The 19,495-nt window shown below is 38.5% G+C and overlaps 1 protein-coding gene across 1 annotated transcript in view; it reads right to left on the bottom strand.

The window, feature by feature from the left end:
- LOC140244636 (glycerophosphodiester phosphodiesterase domain-containing protein 5-like) overlaps positions 1-17,812 on the bottom strand; it is a 73,679-nt gene extending 55,867 nt beyond the window's left edge. The window contains exons 1-3 of the mRNA XM_072324256.1: positions 17,694-17,812; positions 5,909-6,459; positions 5,097-5,200 (exon numbers count right to left, since the gene is read on the bottom strand). Of these exons, the coding sequence (XP_072180357.1) occupies positions 5,097-5,200; positions 5,909-6,034 (230 nt within the window). The 5' untranslated portion in view covers positions 6,035-6,459; positions 17,694-17,812. The remainder of the gene's footprint in view (positions 1-5,096; positions 5,201-5,908; positions 6,460-17,693) is intronic.
- Between the last annotated feature and the right edge of the window lie 1,683 nt (positions 17,813-19,495).

A 19,495-nucleotide genomic window follows, 5' to 3' on the forward strand; every position in this document is an offset into this window, starting at 1 on the left:
TTGAGGTAAAGATTCAACGTATCTTTTTGTGAGATACTTACATGTAGAACCCACTTTATGAAATATTAAAGAGCATAGTTCTGAAAGGAATTCAAACTTTATTTGATGAAAATCAGTTTGAAATGACAGAGATATCCAAAAACAAAGTAAAACAAAGCGATCCTAATAAAAAAAGGTCCGACAGTTAATTAGGATTGCTCTGTTTGGGATATTTCAGCCATCTAAAAACCAATTTTCATCAAATAAACTTAATTTCTTTTAGAATTTTATACGCTCTATCATATATTTCAGAACAGGTTTTTCATTATCTCAAAAAGTAACAATAATAATTTTAAAAAAGGGAATCCTGAAGCCCCATATCAACTGAAACTGTACCATCCCTTTAAGACTGGGTGTCATGTGGATGCACGTCATAATTCAAAGCTACAAGCTAATCATCGACGTTCAAGACTTCAAAGATTACAAACGTTGTGTGAACGTAACTTGTATCGTTTCAATCTATTTTGAGAATCACCGGGTCTTGTCACAGCACCTGGCTGGGTGGGTTCGGACGATTACCATCCCATTTTGCTGATTAGGAAACAGCACTTTAATACAATACTAGGAAGCACTGACACCTAACTGCCTTTACAGTTTATTTCCCCCTGCCATTTGTAAGATGGCAAACAATCAGTCATCCACAAAATAATTGGAATGTCTGTGTGCACGAGGCAGTACACATGTTCCGGGACAGGTTTTATTGCTAACCTCTGAATGTGTATACATGTGCTCTCAGGACCAAGTAATTGAAACAGGTGTCCCAGTTTGTTTTAAAGCTCTAATAGAATTTTGAGCGATAAAAGTAGGCTGTGGGAGAAAGCTGTACAATTGTTCTCCTTGTCTGAGTGTGGATTCTAGATACCTGGGGTTGGTTTAGCATCAAGATACGTGGTAGTAAAGGGTGCACAGTAACTTGGTTATATTTCAAGTTCTTGTACATAATATCATTTCGGTTATTTGATGGCCCACCTTTTGCTCAAAATCGATCTCTGTCTTAACCATTTAAACTCTATATGAATTTGTGTTGTTGCTGTTTTAGGTCTTCTAATGACACTTGAAAGGTATAAAAGAAACTTTTGCAGATAATTCTGGTCAGTTTAAGGGATGGTATAGTATTGGTTGAGGTGAGGTTTCAACTTTTAATTTTTGCGATATACTCAGAAATCACTTTATAAAATGTAAAAGAGCATACAACTCTAAGAGGAATTCAAAGTTTAGTTGATGAAAATTGGTTTTGAAATGGCGGAAATATTCAAATACAAAGTAAAACAAAGCGATCCTATGAAAGGTGGGTCCCACCTTTTATCGGGATCACTTTGATTTCATCATATAAACTTTGAATTCCTCCCATATGCTCTTTTATGAGAGGATTCTCATTATTTCAATGAATTATCATGAAAAAGAGTTTGCAACCTGAACCCCCCTTACAGCTGAAACTGCATCATCCCTTTCAAGGTGGCTCCAAAGCTAGACATAGGCATACTGGGATTACAGTGTATTGACCTTTGGCCACTTTACCCTCCTATTGACAAAAATTAATTAGATACCAATATTTGCAGTAAATAACAAATGCTAACATTACGCATACTTGTATATACAGTGTACCAATTATAAAAGACTTGTTAGTGGGGGGGGGGGTGAGGGGTTATCAAAGTTACACAGAACATTGTGTTTAATGTAACTTTAAGGAGAACATAATTTTTTGATACAGACATAAACAAAATGAAAAGCAAAAGTATGAGAAATTAATGATCTCTATTAAAATTGAAAGGCAGATCTGTACAACCTCAATTTCAATGTGCACACTTGGAAGTTTCAATGGCCATCAGCAAATGAGACTGATATGTAGAATGGGAATTTAGGGGGATTGTGGTGCATAGGGCCATCATTACCTTTAACAGAGAGTCATACTATCACTCCTGTGGACAGGAAGTAGACTTATCACCAGGGGTGCATACATACAACGATGGAGACATTTGAGCGAATGTCTGCTACCGGTGCTGCTGTGAAGAGCACAAGCGGAAATGATATTCAGTGTGTAATTGAATTTGTTAGGCAGTCAAACAATTTGATGAAGTGCCTTTAACATGCCTCATTAGGTGACTTGTACTATGTATCGATATTTATGTGTTGCACATATTTATCTTAATTTCAGTCCAATTTTGAATGAACATTGTGCATTTTCACAATTTTTTTGCTATTTTATTACTTTATTCCTGACTCTGGAAAATTTTAAATCATACAAAAATGACATTTAAAACCTAAAAACCACTTTATATGGTGCTTGGATCTGTGACGGTAGTATGCTCTGGTGATGACTGTCATGCAAAGCAATTTTCTTTCACTTTTAAAGATCTCACTTGCACAGCGTATCACCATTTTAGAGCAAGAAAGGCACAAACTCCAAACACCAGTCATTATGCCAACCCTGTAGCATCTAGGTTTCTTGCAATATCAGTCTCTACTCACTGAAGGATTCAGAAACATTTACACAATTTAGCCCGCGTTTGGCGACATTGATTGAGTATATGGAGATTAAACTTGAAACTGGGGTGATACAGTCCTAGAACCAGGCAAAGACATTATGAAAAGAGATGGTATAGTTTTGGTTGAAATGGGGGATTCAGATTTTTGCTTTTTTTGTGAGATGATTAGAAACCACTAATGAAATATGAAAGCATATAATTCTTAAAAAGGAATTCAAAGTGTACTTGATGAAAATTGGTTTTGAAATGGCTGAGAAAGCCACAAACAAAGTAAACAAAGTGGTCTGGAAAAAATGTTGGGTCCATCTTTTATTAGGACCTCTTTGTTTTCAAAGCCAATTTTCATCAAATAAACTTTGAATTCCTCTTACAATTGTATGTTCTTTCATATTTCACAAGAGGTTTCTAATTATCTCATAAAAAAGTTGGAAAATCAAAGCCCTATCTCAACCAAAACTATACCAGGATTCCTTTAACACCTGGATACAAACACACACACGAGACACACACACACACACACACACACACACATACACACACAAGTGCACAGATGTGGGGGATTCAGTGATTGTAAGAGGGACAGAGGGATACCATGCCACAGAGGTATCACACATGTACATTTGTACCTCCTTGGTCGCATCAAGAGTAAAAGGGTTAACAGAAATCATATTCTTTGGTTCTCAGCCGTGAAGTACTGTATACATCACATTTCACAAACTTCAAGAGTCGGGTGCTATTCGCGAATTTAACAACACATGAAATTATTAACTCTGATCTTGACATACGTATGTAAATGCAACTTGCACGCGCACATTTCTCCGTTCATTACCACATTCCATAATCGGAAATTCAACTACTTGTGAAATTGTCGGGAAGTCCTGATTCACGAAAAATTAGACTCGCTAATCTATGGCGTACATACACTTAGTATGTTCAAGGTATGCAAAGCATCAAGTGTTTGTCATTGAACATGAGTCTTTGGAAGCAAATGTCGTCTACGATCACAGTGAATGTATTTTGTCAGCCACTGAGGTCAAGAGTGTACATCTGACCTTAATTGATAGCCACAGTTATGATGACCTTGTCCTGACAATGACCAAATATCTTTCTAGTATCCGGACAGCCAACATGCATGGTCATGAGGGAATAGAGTATCTCACGGTATGCATACACTGTACCTTCAGGCACACTTTCTGAGCGACCTCTATAATATATTGTGTATATAGTGGGTGAGCCTTGTGGTCAGTGATGACGAATGGACATCGAGTGGTTCAGTGATGTGCATAGCCCTGTGTGACCTCTCCAAAGGAGGCCTGCCCATGGCATGGCACACCAAAGTGAATACAGCAGGAGATATCCCAAAACGTGACATACAGTTGTACCTGCATCTCCCCCTAGTTTCTTATGGCATTTGAGCTTTTTCCTTTCATGTTCTATCTTCTTTTTCTTTTCCATTTATACATAAAAATGGAAAATACATTGAAAGCTTCCCTGTTGCCACACTGATACAAATGTAGCTACAACTGTATCTTCAGATGTGAGGCTTTCCATAATGTGTAAGATATTTGATAATATTTGAAACATTACGCAAGTTTCAGATCAGCACCTACAGATAGGCTCAGAAGATTCCTGGGTATATATATGCTAACCCATTATAATAAAATCCTCTGGACTGGCAGTTTTCTTTTAAACAGTATATTGAAATTTTGTTATACCTGAACAAATAAAGTAAAGCTACAATGTATAGGCCTGTAGTGTAGATAATGATATTGGGACCTGAATTTTTACTTCGTTATCACAAAATGTCATTATTACAGCGTTCATTATATCAGGAGTGCACTGTAGAAGTGTTTTCCCATGGTGGATATAATTACCTATATTTGTAGACTCCATACAAATGGAGTTTGATATCATTTCATAGTAAAACTGACAATAACTCTTTCTGAAATGTTCTCAGATAATCTAATTAAAAACAAAACAAAACAAAACAAAAAAATGATGTCCAGCAAAAGTAAGAATACTTTATTGTTGAAATCCAGTCATGCCAGAACTGATCAGCCACAGGAAATGAAAACAACACTGTATTCAAAGAAAACAGAATACATTTCATGCTTCAATGGCCTAGAGCATGAACATAGTGCTCACATTTACTCACAAATTGCAAGCAGTGAATCAGTTGTAAGCGAACACTGTCACAGACTCTGGCAGCGGATTAGGAGAGCAATTTCCGAGCGTATCATCTGAAAGAAATCTGACACCAGACTGGACAGTAGGCTACTTAGGGGCTCTCTGAGTTCTTGTTAGCCACCATGTGCACGTCACTTTCCCCGTATTTCATGGCTATCGTATCCCACCCACTTTGTGGGGAAAGTCATAGCTTTGCCACTGATAACACAGGAAGTGCATGTATGGGGGAAAAAATGTGATGCAAGGGCACTTCCGTTCAAACTCACTCTGTCTATAAAGCATTTAAACTATATCCTCGATACTCAATAAGAACTAGAATCACTACATCATACTGTACTTTGAAACAATTTTTCTTGCTGCGTTTTAATTCAATGTCTTACTCACCAGTTAAGATCATCAGAGTCATTCTGTGCTATTAGCCAGAAATACAGCCACATCAGCATGAAGATGAACGCTGCAATGACGACTACAAGCCATACTTTTTCGTACTGCAAGTCAGGAGAATTGAAAATCGAAAACAACACATGAGAAAGTTTGGTCACTTCATGACATTAAGCTAAAAGAAAAATAAATACAAAATATGAAGTTTAGAGAATTAGCATCCAATTGCTCTCTTTACATTTGGCATTTTTCTGATGATAACTACCCATGTTTCATTAAAATGATGGTAGAGATGAATAAAACAAGATTTTTCTTTTCATGCCATTCTGCGTCACTGAAAATATGTGAAACCCTTTAACAGCTTGAAATGAATTCACTTTTCCATCAGGACATTACCTGACAACACACAATTCACCTCCACTCCATCATAAATTATCATGCAAATTAACAATATCTCTATGATCATTACTAATAATTTGATGAAGACTACAAATGATGATTTCTTTTATCATTGCTATTCTTGGTATCATTAGCATTATATACAACAATCATATCATGCAAAATCAATGAAATTGAGTTAACAAAATGATAAAGAGTTTGCCTGGACTTGTCTCCATGTTGATTACTGCAAAGTTTGTACATACTTTATACACATACTCCATACATGTCCAATCTTCTTTCAGTGTAAATGACTGAATTATTCTGCTCATCTCTATTATCATTTAGATCCATGCAATACGTGTACTACGGAAAAAAGAAAGAAAAAGAAACAAGACTATTAAGAACATATATGCATCATTCTGCCTGATACATACCAGTGTGGTGGGGTCGGTGGAGCGTCTGTACCGCTTCCACCGGCAGCCGTACATCCCCGTCACACACGACAGGCACACCTGCTGCTGGTAGTTCTGCTTCGACTCCAGCCTCACGTGGGAGACCATTGTGGCGGTGGTTGCCAAGGGCAACAAACAGGTGGGGGAAGGGGGAGGGGGGTGAGGTGAGGAAAGGGTGGGGTCGTAGATCTACAAGACAGCTTATAAGTGGGTGATAATCTGTCCCAATTAACACCAGATTTGGTCCTCTTTCCTTCACTAATTAAAGGACGATGTCAATTCTCTGCTTGAAGGAAGTTCATGTATTCCTGTCTGGATAGATCACTCCAATCTGGGGAGGGGGAGGGGGAGGGGGCTAAAAAGATGCAGCTCCTGTGCTTAGAATGTCTCTTGTCTCCTGTCTACATCCTCTCCCTATGACGTCTGTTGCCAGACTCGAAATGTGAAGGTCAAGACGGATGGCTGCAAATGCATCTCACGTCGTCGTCGTTGGTAAGCACCCTTCTGCAAAGAGGCACCCGATATTCAAACGCCTGCAGGTAAAGGTAGAGAACATGGACACAAAGATATCATGAGTTAATGGCTCCACACTCAATAACTGAAGTCAATTAAGCTCTGATGGATGGGGGAAAAGCATCTATTTTCTGAGTGCCATGAGAGAGTATATCAATAAGAAAGAGAAGGGCGATTCTAAAAAGCTAACGGGTCTCCGCCCTTCTACACTACCTCTTATCTACAGTCCTCCTTCCTTTCTTCTGCCCTCTCATGTTTTTGTTTTTTTTTTTCCATTTCCCTTCATATGCTTTTACTTTCTCAAACTCTTCTTACTTCTCCTCCCCCCCCCCCCCCCCCGACGATCCTGCCTTTTGAATCTCCAAATCAGCTTGTAAATGCCATTTTGTACAGTTTGTACAAAACACAGAAAACAAGACTCTTGCTCTATGTGAACTCTGCCTTTAATGGCTGAAAGCAAAGTTGCTGGCATGCCATAGTAGTTTCTTCATGCAATTCTCCATGTTATTAAAGCCTGATTCAAACCTCATAAGGCATAATGTTGATGTTAGTTTATTTCTAATCAACTGGTATGTTTAAAGTACCTGGTCCCTCCCTGAGAACACAGTCCAGAGAGATGTCTCACACAGCATGTAGACAAAATTTATACAAACAACAAAATCATTACACTGATTAAAGGCATAATTTACCATTTGCAGATGAAAGCATTATTGCTTTAAAATAGTTCTAAAATGTGAGTTAGGGATAGAAACAACCACTGTCAAAATTTGAATCCGTATAATCGATGTCAAGTGTTGTTAAATACACAAAATGTGAACAATAGTTATAATAACAATGTTTCAAGACTAAACCGTATACAGTTACGGTTTACTGAGAAAAACCCTGATATCTCCTTATATTTTAGGTTTTATTGCAAATATTTCATATGGTAGGATGTTTTATGATACAACAGACCTACACATATGCATCAAATGTGATATCTTGAACATTTTTGAAATCACTGCACCCAAAGGTAAACTGGACCTTTAATAGAAGTACCTCATTATGACAGTACATGTACTGTATACAAAAATTGCAGTGCTATTATGAGTAATTTGACATTAATTTCAGTCATTTTTGCCTTCATAATTAAAGTACAGGGTGTACATTTCTCACACAGCATCACGGCAAGCAGAGGACATGTTGTATATAGTGATGTAGTCATTTTCCCATCCTAAAACACACACATTGTATGCATACAAGCATACATACACACTCACATAAACACAAAATTAATGCACTTAAACACAAACACATAAACACACAAACACACAAGCATGTATGCTCTTTTTATACCGGAGTTCAGCCCTACAGATGTTGTCAATTTATGACCTGAATTGCCAATCTCACACTGTGTGCACATGGATAATTGGACAAAAATCCTGTGGTTGACTTCATATTTGCCAGGTTTTTATGACCTATAGTGCTCACAAGATTGAATTCAAACAACAGCACATGAAGGTGGAATGCAGTCACAAGCTCTTTGAGGTTCATGACATCAGCAGGATATTGGCATACCACAAATGATGACGTGCATGAAACAACATCAATGGTATCAATAACATATTAAAAGTTTAATATGAAACACATTTATATGCAACACATTTTGTGATGGTATTACTTTCAAACATTCTACAATTCAACTGATATTGGTAAAGTACGTGTATAACACACCATAATGTTGCCGGATTTGCCTCCTTTTTCACTCAGAGGTAAGAGTTAATGCATGTATTGTATCCATGGTTGGAATTTGGAAACTTTGCTTGTTTAAAGGGGTTCATCCTCATCACTCATTCTCTTGCCGTGGCTCTCAATTTCAAATTCAACCAAAATGCAAAAGTATCTTGTAAGTCCTGATTCACAAAATGCCATGCCTCTCGATCCTTATGTTTTTTCCCTGTACTTTGACATTATTTGTAATCTATTACATCTATCCTCTCTTAACAATCTTCTAGGATTATTTGTTTTTTTCCCTACATGTATATTGTCAACACTTGAACACCTTCAGACTATTGCAAGCATGTTTGTCTTAATGAAAAAGGGTATGCATGCAATTTTACACGCTGAGGAATGCTGGTAAACTTTTTCCATCATGTTGTGCATGCATACTTGTATTATTATTGGCTCTACTTCTCAAGTTCCTCTTCCCCCCCCCCCCCTTCCCCAGCCCCAACCCCAACCACAAAGCATTCTGGCGATGATTTCTCCTACGTGCAGACCTTTCGACGATAGGAGCATAGCCAGGACCGATTTCGGCTTTGGAAGCGCGTGCAGATTGCCTACCCTATCCTGTTACCAGAGGGATAAGAAACAATTTTAAACACCAGACTGGATGCTGAAGATTGCACAAAGTACATGTCTATCACCTGGGGGCCCAACTTTCATCATTGGATGGATGAGGGACTGGGTGGCTGCAAGAAGGAAGGGGGGGGGGAGGAAGGGGTCAGGAAAGAAAGAGTGAAGGCGAGAGAGTGACATGACATACTGTTTATATATACATACTATCCACATGTCAAATCATAATTCTGCCAGTCTATTCCAATATTTTTGTGAATCAGGACTTCCGGACAATTTTCGTGAGTGGTCAAATTTGCGATTGTGGAGTACAGCAATGGATGAAAAAATGTGGTCCGCAAGTCGCATATTTACATACTGTATTTTATGTCACGATCAAAGTACATATTTTCTTTTTTTGTGTTTTACAGTCTGTGAACAAAAGCATCTGACATGTGAAATTCTTGAAAATAAAAACTTGGGGAAATATATGGAGAATACAGTACTCTTTCCTAACTTGTACCGTGGGAAGAGTTGAATATTTACCTTACAGCGTTCATTTTGCATAACAGCAAAGAAGATTGCTTTAAAGTTAGTGTGCTCACTGGAAATAGAAAGACATTTACATTGTATTTAAATGGCAAATTCCAGTATTCCACAATTGGCTGGCTATGCACTGTACAGTATTTGAAATGTACTTTTGAAATTCAAAATGTATACTAGTACTACAGTGTAAGTACATGTACTTTACACTCTATCTTTAATCCAGCTGGACTGTGGCAAAATCAATACTTTCTGTTTAATTGTTCATAAATATTTAAATAATTCCACATTAGCATCAGCAGAGACGCCATCATTTGATCTAATCATCATCAGTTATCAATTTCTGGCAAGAATTTACCGCACTGTAAACACCACTGACTTTTGTGTCTGTGTGTGTGTGAAAAAGGAACATACTAATACTCAACATTTCATTGTTTCATTCTTGCAATAATTTCATATTGAGGAATACCTTGCAAAATCAATTACTTTACCAGCAAATGACCCCAATATGTACTTTCCAATGCTAGCAACGGCACAAATGGAATCAATGGTTCACTGCGCATCATAACTGTAATATCGCGAGGCAGGGATACATAGCATTTATATATTGTACAATGATAGCTCAACTCCGCACAAAGGATTCTCGCAAAATGGTTTAAAAATCCCTCTGCAAATGTTGCTGCTGAAAACCATGATTGTAAAGTCTGTTTCTAATTACCATCGGTAATATAAAGTCACAAAGGCATAGAGATAAGCTGCCTATTTGCAATATGGCTTAGCAAGTAACTCTACACATTTGCATTCACATCACACACACGATACAAAATCACACACACACACACACACACACACACACACACACACACACACACACAAATCTCCCATCCCACAGAAAGGTATTTTAAGGACAGAGGTTCAATCGAAATATCAGTGACACAAGCAGTGCTTTATCAAAGTCCAATCATGACGAGTCAACATACACTGTAATTGCCACACATTGCACCCATAAATCCCTTCATTACTGACCGCACCCACTATAAAATGCCACCAGCCAAATTTTCTAGCAATTATGCATACAATTATGCCAGCTGGTCTACCGATTGACCAAGACATAATTCTTCAGTCAGAACCATTAATGAATAAAAAATGTGAAGCATTTTGAGTAGTTATTACAACAATGAATCAAGTTTAAATGCTCAAGATTAAAATGATATTTTTTTTTCTCTCTCTGTACATTGAGCACAAGCACACACACAGACACAGACACAGACACATACACACACAGTGTTTGTTTCTTTGGGTGTTTTTTTGTGGGGGGGGGGGTTAAATGTTGGATACAACAAAAATACTAAGGTCAAAAAAGAATAATTAGAAAGTAAGAACAGTCAGCACAATTCAGCATTCAACAATGGTTCAATTGATTTTAGGTACTGATCTCATATCCAAACTATGAAGACCCTGACGTCCTCAATACTCGCCTCTAACTCTTGAATGGAATTAATTTGAATAAGTACATATGTTGGAGAACACTTGTCTGCTACAAATCAAGACTCAAGACCAGTTTTTTCATTCAACCAGGCTGCTACATATAAAGCACTTGCCTGATTGCCCAGGGCAAGTGAAAATCAAATTCGGGCAAGTGTTTTTGAACAATGAGAACAAATGCTTGCCCGAATTGTGCAAGCAACAAGTTTTGAAGCCACCTTTTTTTTCACTTATTCCCCCAACAACCCCACAAAGTCAACCATACAGAAGCCAAAAGATAATGGCTGTTTAGTGATGCAACACATATTATATTTCATTTCAGCAACTTTCCAACACTTAAATGTGAAGAAGTCCTAGTACAATGCAATGATAACACTTGATCGGACCAAGTTTGTTACTCCATTGTGTTTAAGGGTGTGAATCAATGTGTGCTGTTTATTCAAATGATTGCATTTTATCAAGCACTTGACTTATACATGATTTTCTATATTATTTCCTTACATTATGGACTTTCTTTTCGGGAAAGTAAAATTAATGTTCGGGCAAGTGTTTTGCAGCAAATCTGAAAATTTGCTTGCTGGACCAGGCAAGTGGTAAAATAAAGTTATGCAGCACCCTGATTCAACTGTGCATTATTGTCAAGAATATCAGAAGCTTTTACAGCACAGAAGAATTCACATCTATAGGTTTTGCGCTTCATAAATTGATATTATTATTATTATTATCATAGGCCACCTTGACAGTCACAGTTAGTTACACCTTTTGCTTTACCAACACTTTCAGATTTGGATTCATGCCATTTTTCCTTAAAAAGATAAATAAATTAAGTCCTCATAATGACACGTACAGGTATGTCACTAAAACTGGGTGGCAGGCGCAATGCAAATCACTTGGCACATGTAATCAGTATGATGCCCAGAGCGATGTTTACACTTTGTCGACTTTAAAAATGTTGGCAGCTGATTCTGGCAAGTAACACCTACCAAGCTGTATCAGCCAAGCATCTCACATACATGTATGACCTTCTTCCATCAATATGGAAAGGAGCCTCTACCACCAGCCATACCCCTGCCTTACCCTTCCCTCCCCAAACAATGCAAAAGGGGGCTCTAGTTTCATCTGACTGCCTTGATGATAGGGTGTAAAAAGCCAATGAGACCAATCACAGTGCGATAACACTCCACATCACAGTCGACCATAATACATATCACAGTAAACTGAACAAATAGCGCGGTATGATGCCATTAAAGTCCAATGATTCAGGCGACGAAACACAAAATAAGAAAGGATGTTGATGTTTCACATATTTTTGTGAGACAATGTTATCTGTCGCAATTACATAATATGCAAAGTACACTGTAGACAGAAAAATGATCCCCGCGTTCACACTAGACCCGCGTCATCACAGGGACAGTGTCACCAGACATCTTATCTTGTTTACGACTGATCATCCACACTGCTATCAAGGGGCAAGTCTGTGTCACACAATTTTGGGTCAATCCGATGATAAGTGTCAAGTCAATCTGATGTGTGGAATAGACTTGTGTTGAGCGACTTTTGGGCTTGTCCAGCAGATGTCCTATGACTGTCTGTTGCGTTTCATCTAGGTTAACTTGAGTCTTGGTTCTGGGGCTCTTCTGGAGGTGTTAATCACCCTTGGTGAGCCTTGGTGGCAGTCTCTGGAGTTTGTCGCATCAGATTTCATCGGAGATATTAGAACACCAACATTTTTGCATTTACATGGGTCCCAGATTAGATGATCCTCCAATTATCAGTGGAATGGGGGGCTTAAAACAAGAATGAAATATTTCTCGGTTTCTGTTCTAGCCTGCTTTGAAGTATTAGTCAGTATGCAAAATTGTGTACAACTCAATACAACTGTGATGCTTCTCACTGTTTTGCCTATCTCTCTACCAATAGGAGACAAATAAATATCCAACTTTAAAATACTTGGGGGGGGGGGGAACCTACACAAAACCTATCAGAGGGTGAAACATCTTAATGTTGTACACAGACAAGACTGACATTTTAAGGTTTTGTGTACACATATTACAAAAAAACAACAACAACAAACATGGAACAGAAAAGAGAACCCACAGATTAGGGCCTTGAAGGGAGACCAAATATGTATCATCACAGTGCCCTGTCTTCCGAAATCACTGCCCTTTTCTGCGATGGAATGCCGACACCTGTGGGGTCACAGCAGTTGAACCCCCTGAGCGGCCTCCCCAAATAGTCTGAATCATGTTTATAAATAGCAAATGACATCAGACTCTCCATGGTAAAGTGAAACAGGGGAGGGTAGCACCAAGGAGCGAGTTTTAGATATCCTGTCATACTCACTGTGGTGCATGTGATTTCAACAGTTTCCTTCTTCTTGTTTTTTCATAACAAAATATGGCTGTAATGTCACTGAAAATGCAATGTTATTGTTGTTTACAATACAAAGATTAAAGGACACAACATATCAGTTTACAAATTTGTCTTTTTACCCAGGGTAAAAGAGGCAGTTTCTGTTTTGAGTCGATATTCAGATATAAATCCTATTTCTACATTTTGTATAACCAAAAGAAAAAAAAAAATACTCACTACACTATGCTACAAATGTACGACCTATGTAAAAACAGATGAGCACAAAGAAGCATGCACGCTAATATAGTGAAGCCACTATTTTTAGTTGACAATGTACATGTTTACATTTTTTTTTTAATTGTATATGAGTCTACTTCTGACTTCACATCTGCACTTCGATGTTTTGTTTGCTTTTTTTTTAATCAATGAGATCAGAAACCAGCAAAAACACATAATTTCAATGTTCTTTTTGTTAATTGTGTCTTCATGGAGAATACTACATAGGGCCCTTTATGGCAAATATTTCCTGAGGTTTTTATTTTTGTGAATTTCGCGAGTCGGATGCTACGTCATGAATTTAAAAACATGCAACAATATGAAGGCTGATTCTGACATGAATGTGACATGCACGCTTTCAAACTGTATTTCTCTGTTCAGGAATGTAGGCTACTCCAAAATTGCAAATTTAACCTCTTGCAAAATTGTTAAGAAGTCACGAGTTTGGAGAAATTGAAACTCGCTAAATTTATGGTGTATACAGTATAGTCTTTTGCATTTGTGATGCTGACACACACAAATTTGCAAACTATTAGTCCAAGCAAGAAAAGAGATTGAAGGAGTCAAACCAAAGACTGGAAACAAGACTATACATGACAACATCTTTATATTCAATCATTTCATTTTCATATTCGGGCGGAATGACAGAAAGGCCAAATTCTCAGGCTCTGGGCTATTTATCAAATGGCTCCAACAACCTTTGCTGATCCCTCATGATTGCTGTACAATCAATGCACTGCTCACCCTCTACATTCTTTGACATTCTATTCCAACTGTAAACACACACTATTCTCCTAGCTGTTCATTCTGTCATGTGCGTACACACCCATCTTCACCAATCCCGGACTCTCCTTGTCATCCATTCAATTGTAATGTACCATGATTCCATTCTCATTGCACTGCAACCATTGTACTTTGTTACATATCTGCAAAAAGGTTATGTTTTTATTGGCATTGATAAATTTACTTGCCTCTCTGTCTGTCTGTTTGCAAAATAACTCAAAAAGTTGTGAACAGATTTTGATGAAACTTACAGGAAAAGTTGACAAGGACACAACGAACAGATTGCTAAATTTTGGTAGTGATGTTGACCACCATATGGATCGTACATGTAGGACATTTTTAGCATTTTTTTTTTTTTTGAAGGATTATCATCAATTGGCAAATAGAGCCAACAAATGAGGGAGTTCAAACTGCTGGTAGATGACTTTTGAGGGGTGCATATTGCACATTGGGTGCACGCTCAAGGAGTAGCATGTTGTATGCAGCAAGCTGATGAGGTTGTGTAGACTCTGAGATACTATATAGCAGACACTATGTATATAGTAAAAAGGCTGCTTTATCAGTAGGAATAGAATAGGATGATTTTCAGCATAATGGGTGGAAATGAGCTGCATGCTTAGCAGAGGTTTGCACTGTCTGATTGTATACAATTTGTTCTGTCTTTCTTCTATCATGTGAAATCAGTGTTACAGTGTGTACATGTAATACAGCGTGTGAGAATACTGTAAAAGTGGAAATTTTCGCGGTGTTGAAATTTTCGCGCATTTCGCGCAACCAGAAACTAGCGCGAAAATAAAAGCCCGCGAATATTTTTGCTTGCCATATGCTCCTGTGCGTGCCGTCTTGATTCCGCGGAATTAAAAACACGCGAAACTCTTCTGACCCGGCCAATCGCGAAAAATTAGTCGCGCGAAAATATCCACTTTTACAGTACCTTGGACCTCTCAAGGTAGTGATTTGTTACAATACAAAGGGGATATGATTTAAAAGCACTATACAAATGTAACTTCCATTATTCCTAAGGAAAGTGATTACTTTCAAGTTCCAAACACATTTTGTGGCCAAGATCAGTGACAAATATAGCAATGATCCATTTATCCTGACCAGCCAGTTTCTGCGACACAGATTATTAACCCATTCAGGACAGTTTGATTTTGCTACACCACGCATTTCCCATAGACACTAACTATAAACAGCCCAGTCGCTGAACGTACGTAGCGCGCGCAGCGTATTAACAGCGTCTGGTCGGGCTACATAGACACATGCCCGAGTATACTTGGGACTTGTCCTCAGTGGGTTAATAGGGCCAGTAAAGTCTCTGCTGGGCTTTGTCACACCATTCTTGCACCATCTTTAAATAGCCTTCACACTTAGGAAATCAACTGAGATCACAAATTAACTTTAAAAAAACCAAAACAAAACAAAAAACAAAAAACATGCTGAAATCAGGCATTTTACCCTGCCCTGTGGATGAAAGTTGCATGTATTAAAAAAGGTGTGTACACTAAAAGATCTCTACTATCACTTTCTTACATCATATCAACTGTGTCTCACAGAGAGCTCTTTGCATCATCATGACAAACAAAACAATCCTATTCAAGTGTCAGACTTTTTCTGAACTCTCAGATTTTGTTTTAGAATAAAGACACAAGCAGTAATAGGGTACCCCCACTGAACCCTGCCTCCTCTCCCCATCCCCACCCCCTTAAAAAATATCAAAAAAAGGCCTTGGTTCTTGGTATATTTACTTACACACATTTCTTTTTTTTTCTAGATCTATATAAGGAATAATCCAAGAAGGCCTCATCCAATAAGGTTTGTCCAGAGTTTTTGTATAACACTAGGCCTACTTAATCCAAATCCACATCATTACATTATTATGAGATAGTCTACATGGTAAAAAAACAAAAATTAAAACAATCACATGGCACAATAACTGTGACCAGCCCGGACTTGAAGCGGAATCAAACAATGGCACAACAGCTTTGTCATGAAATATATGTATAATGTAGATCTAGTGGTGTAAATATACCTCTATGTTAGAATAGGTCATGCTTATACTCAAAATTGTCACTTAAAATACTTTAGGAATTCATACTCTGAGATATATACACAGCCCTGTCGCTGTACACAAGTGCCATGCTTTGCACGGCGTCTGGTCGGGCTAACTCTGAGAGAATTCCTCTCAAAGATTGTGGTAGTTGTAGTAATTAGTCTTTAGTAATGTAGCTAGATTACATAAATTTCACTTTAATAAATCTCTCATTTGAGAACTGAAATATTGTCTTTTGAATGTTGTAATGATACGATTGTTACTTTAGTTGTAAAGTTGTAAGAGAATCTAGAATATAGATGGTCTAGATTCTAGATCTAGTTTTTGTAGGAGTGACTTTAAATCCAGGGGTGGTATTCTGAGGTCGTAATTAAGTCTGTAATTAACTTCGTGATTAAGTCGTGAAGTTAATTACCCCTTAATCATGGGCAAAATCGGTATTCTGAGGACGTAATTAAGGTATGATTAAGTCCCCTGTAATTATCTTAGGTCCCTCCCATCTAATTGTTATTCCATCCAATCAGACGCGTTGTTAGAAGCAAAAATGATGATTACACGCGCAAATATGCCCTCAATGCGCGCTCCTCCACGCCCCCTGTAATTACAACCCAAGAGCTCCGTGCGCACACTCCGGTATTTGATTACAACCCCTCACCTACGCACGCGAAGATCTCAACCTCTTTGCTCACATAAAATGACAAAATTCCTCGAAGATCGGCTATATTTCTTTTTTTCTCTGAATTCTACGGATACCACGATAACAACATTCAACCGCTCCTCGGTTACCGAAGACGGTAAGCATCGTTGTGGCAGAGAAAACACGATGTATTGCGTGATATCGGAGTAGTTAATGACACTCTTTGGTATCATTAAGTTTTCCATTAACTTTCATACTTAATTACACCCTCAGAATACCGATTCGTAATTAACTCTGTGATTAAGTCCTCTCAGAGGTGCACGCGCATTGATACGCGCAAACGCGTAAGTCCTTCCCGCCAAAACGCTTGTTGCTATGGTAGTTAATATACCCCCTACTTAATCATGCTCTCAGAATACCAATTCGGTAATTAAGTGCTAATCAGACACTTAATTAGCTCTCAGAATACGGCCCCAGGGTTCTAACTAACTGTTAACAATGTTTCTGCCTACCGGCACTAGGAATGTAGGGGGTGCCTTTATTAAATGGTTTATCCAAGCGAAGTGCGAAGGGTATACACCACACTGTTGTAACAATAATAATTCGTGAAGGTTTTGCTGGTTGCTGCAGCGACTCACCAAATACCTTCGTACCACGCCGGTACTCACGGGTAACATGCAAGGAAGTTTGCGCTGCAAAGCCCAATCCAGTCGGTGGAAGTATAGCGGAACAAAATAGGCAAATAAACAATTAATGCCAAGCACATATCAATAAAGCAGTCCAAACTTGCGTATTCATATGAAGACACTTACTTTCAAGAATTTACCGATATTGTCGAGATACAAATCCCGTCCTCAGACACAGAATGAAGCACAAGTAATTCCTTCGTTTACAAGAGCAGTGTCATACGATCTTTGATTCCATCCCACCGCGTACCGGCGCGTCGAAAGTAAAGGCGCAGGCAACGTACTATACGCAGTACAGTCAGCTAGTGGACACGGGGACCGTGCACGTCGTATGCGTATGCAACATATCTCTGTACACGACTTTTTCTTCGAGGTAGTTCCTCTTGCCAAAAGATGTACACGCTGGATGCGATGTGCATTTCCGGTGTGACGTATTATTTGGATGCCCGCATTACGTAAACACCTCCCGACGTCGACGTGGGTGCCACTCGCTGAAACTGTCGACCACTGTGCCGCGCGCTGATCGAAAACCTCGATCACGTTCCTGGGTCGTTTCATCAGGGAGGTGGAAAGAGCACCTCCCTGGTTTCATCATGGTCCATGTAGGTCCATGCAGTGGCCGATCCCCCTTTATTTTCCTTTAAAAACAAAAGAAATTAAAAGAAGAAATGAAATGAAACCCGGAAGTGGCACCAGAAATATTAGTTGCGCCCCCTTCACAGAATTCCTGGATCCGCCCCAGTCATGCACACACGTCGTTATTCCATACCCCGTCTCAAAGAGGTTACTTTTTTTCTTTTTTTTTCACTTTTTGATAAGCCAGTTCGGGGTTCCAGTTTGAGCATGAGCAGAAAAAGGTCATTACCGAGAGACAGGTTGGTTTTAATTTCACTTACTAAAAGCATGTGTATTAAAAAATGCTATGATTATTCATGGAATCCTTATAAATGGCGCCTGCCAGTACATCCACCTGACAGCAAGCCTGGTATTTGGCAATGTTAACAGAAAAAGTTTGTTAATGTATTCAAAACAGCACAATGAAATAGATGCTTCCCAAAGTGTTGATTGACGAACCATTCTGGTCACTTCATGCACTGGTTCATTCTTTGTTAGAATACGAGTTCCATAAATTGCTATGTTGGGTAAGGTGGTACAAATGAAACCATGGTTTAAACCGTGGACAAAAACCATGGAGCGCCAAGTGTCGCATGGAATATTTCATTACGACATCAGTCATTTCGTCAATGAAATGATTATTTTGTAACGAAATGACAACATTTTGTAACTAAATGAACATTTCTTTCACGAAATGATAACTTCGTTAACGAAACGGTCATTTTTTCAACGAAATGACCAATTTCGTGACGACATATTCCGTGCGACACTTGGCGCTCCATGGTTTTTGTCCATGGTTTAAACCATGGTTTCATTTGTACCACCTTCGTGAATTCGGGCCATGTCACTTTGAATTGAGTGAAGTGCCTAACCAACTGAGAAAAATGAAAGGTCATTAAGCCTGTACCCATGTGCACATGAGCTATCTCCGAACTGGCTTATCGCGGTAATGATGGGCAGATACTTTGGAAACACCATCTGTAAATACAGAGCAGCTTCTAGAAAGTTTATAACTATCTCTCACTAGACTCACTTCCATTTATTGCAAGATATTTTCAAACCGAACAAGCCCTGGAAGGCGCTTGCATGAACACGACCCCTCCCCCTCCCCCCCCCCCCAAAAAAAAAAATCTCTGTTTGGTCCATTTTTGCGCCCATAAAACGCGTTATGTTAACCATGGATGTTTTTGAGAAAAAGCAAAGTTCCACTTTCAGTTGTGGCTTTCGTGTTACAGTTGACTTACATTAATTTCCTTTCATGTTTCTTTCCTATTTTCATTTTTCAGTGAATGTTATTAGAAAATTGAGCGTTT

This window comes from Diadema setosum, chromosome 21 (genome assembly GCF_964275005.1).
Source record: "Diadema setosum chromosome 21, eeDiaSeto1, whole genome shotgun sequence".
Lineage (NCBI taxonomy): Eukaryota > Metazoa > Echinodermata > Echinoidea > Diadematoida > Diadematidae > Diadema > Diadema setosum.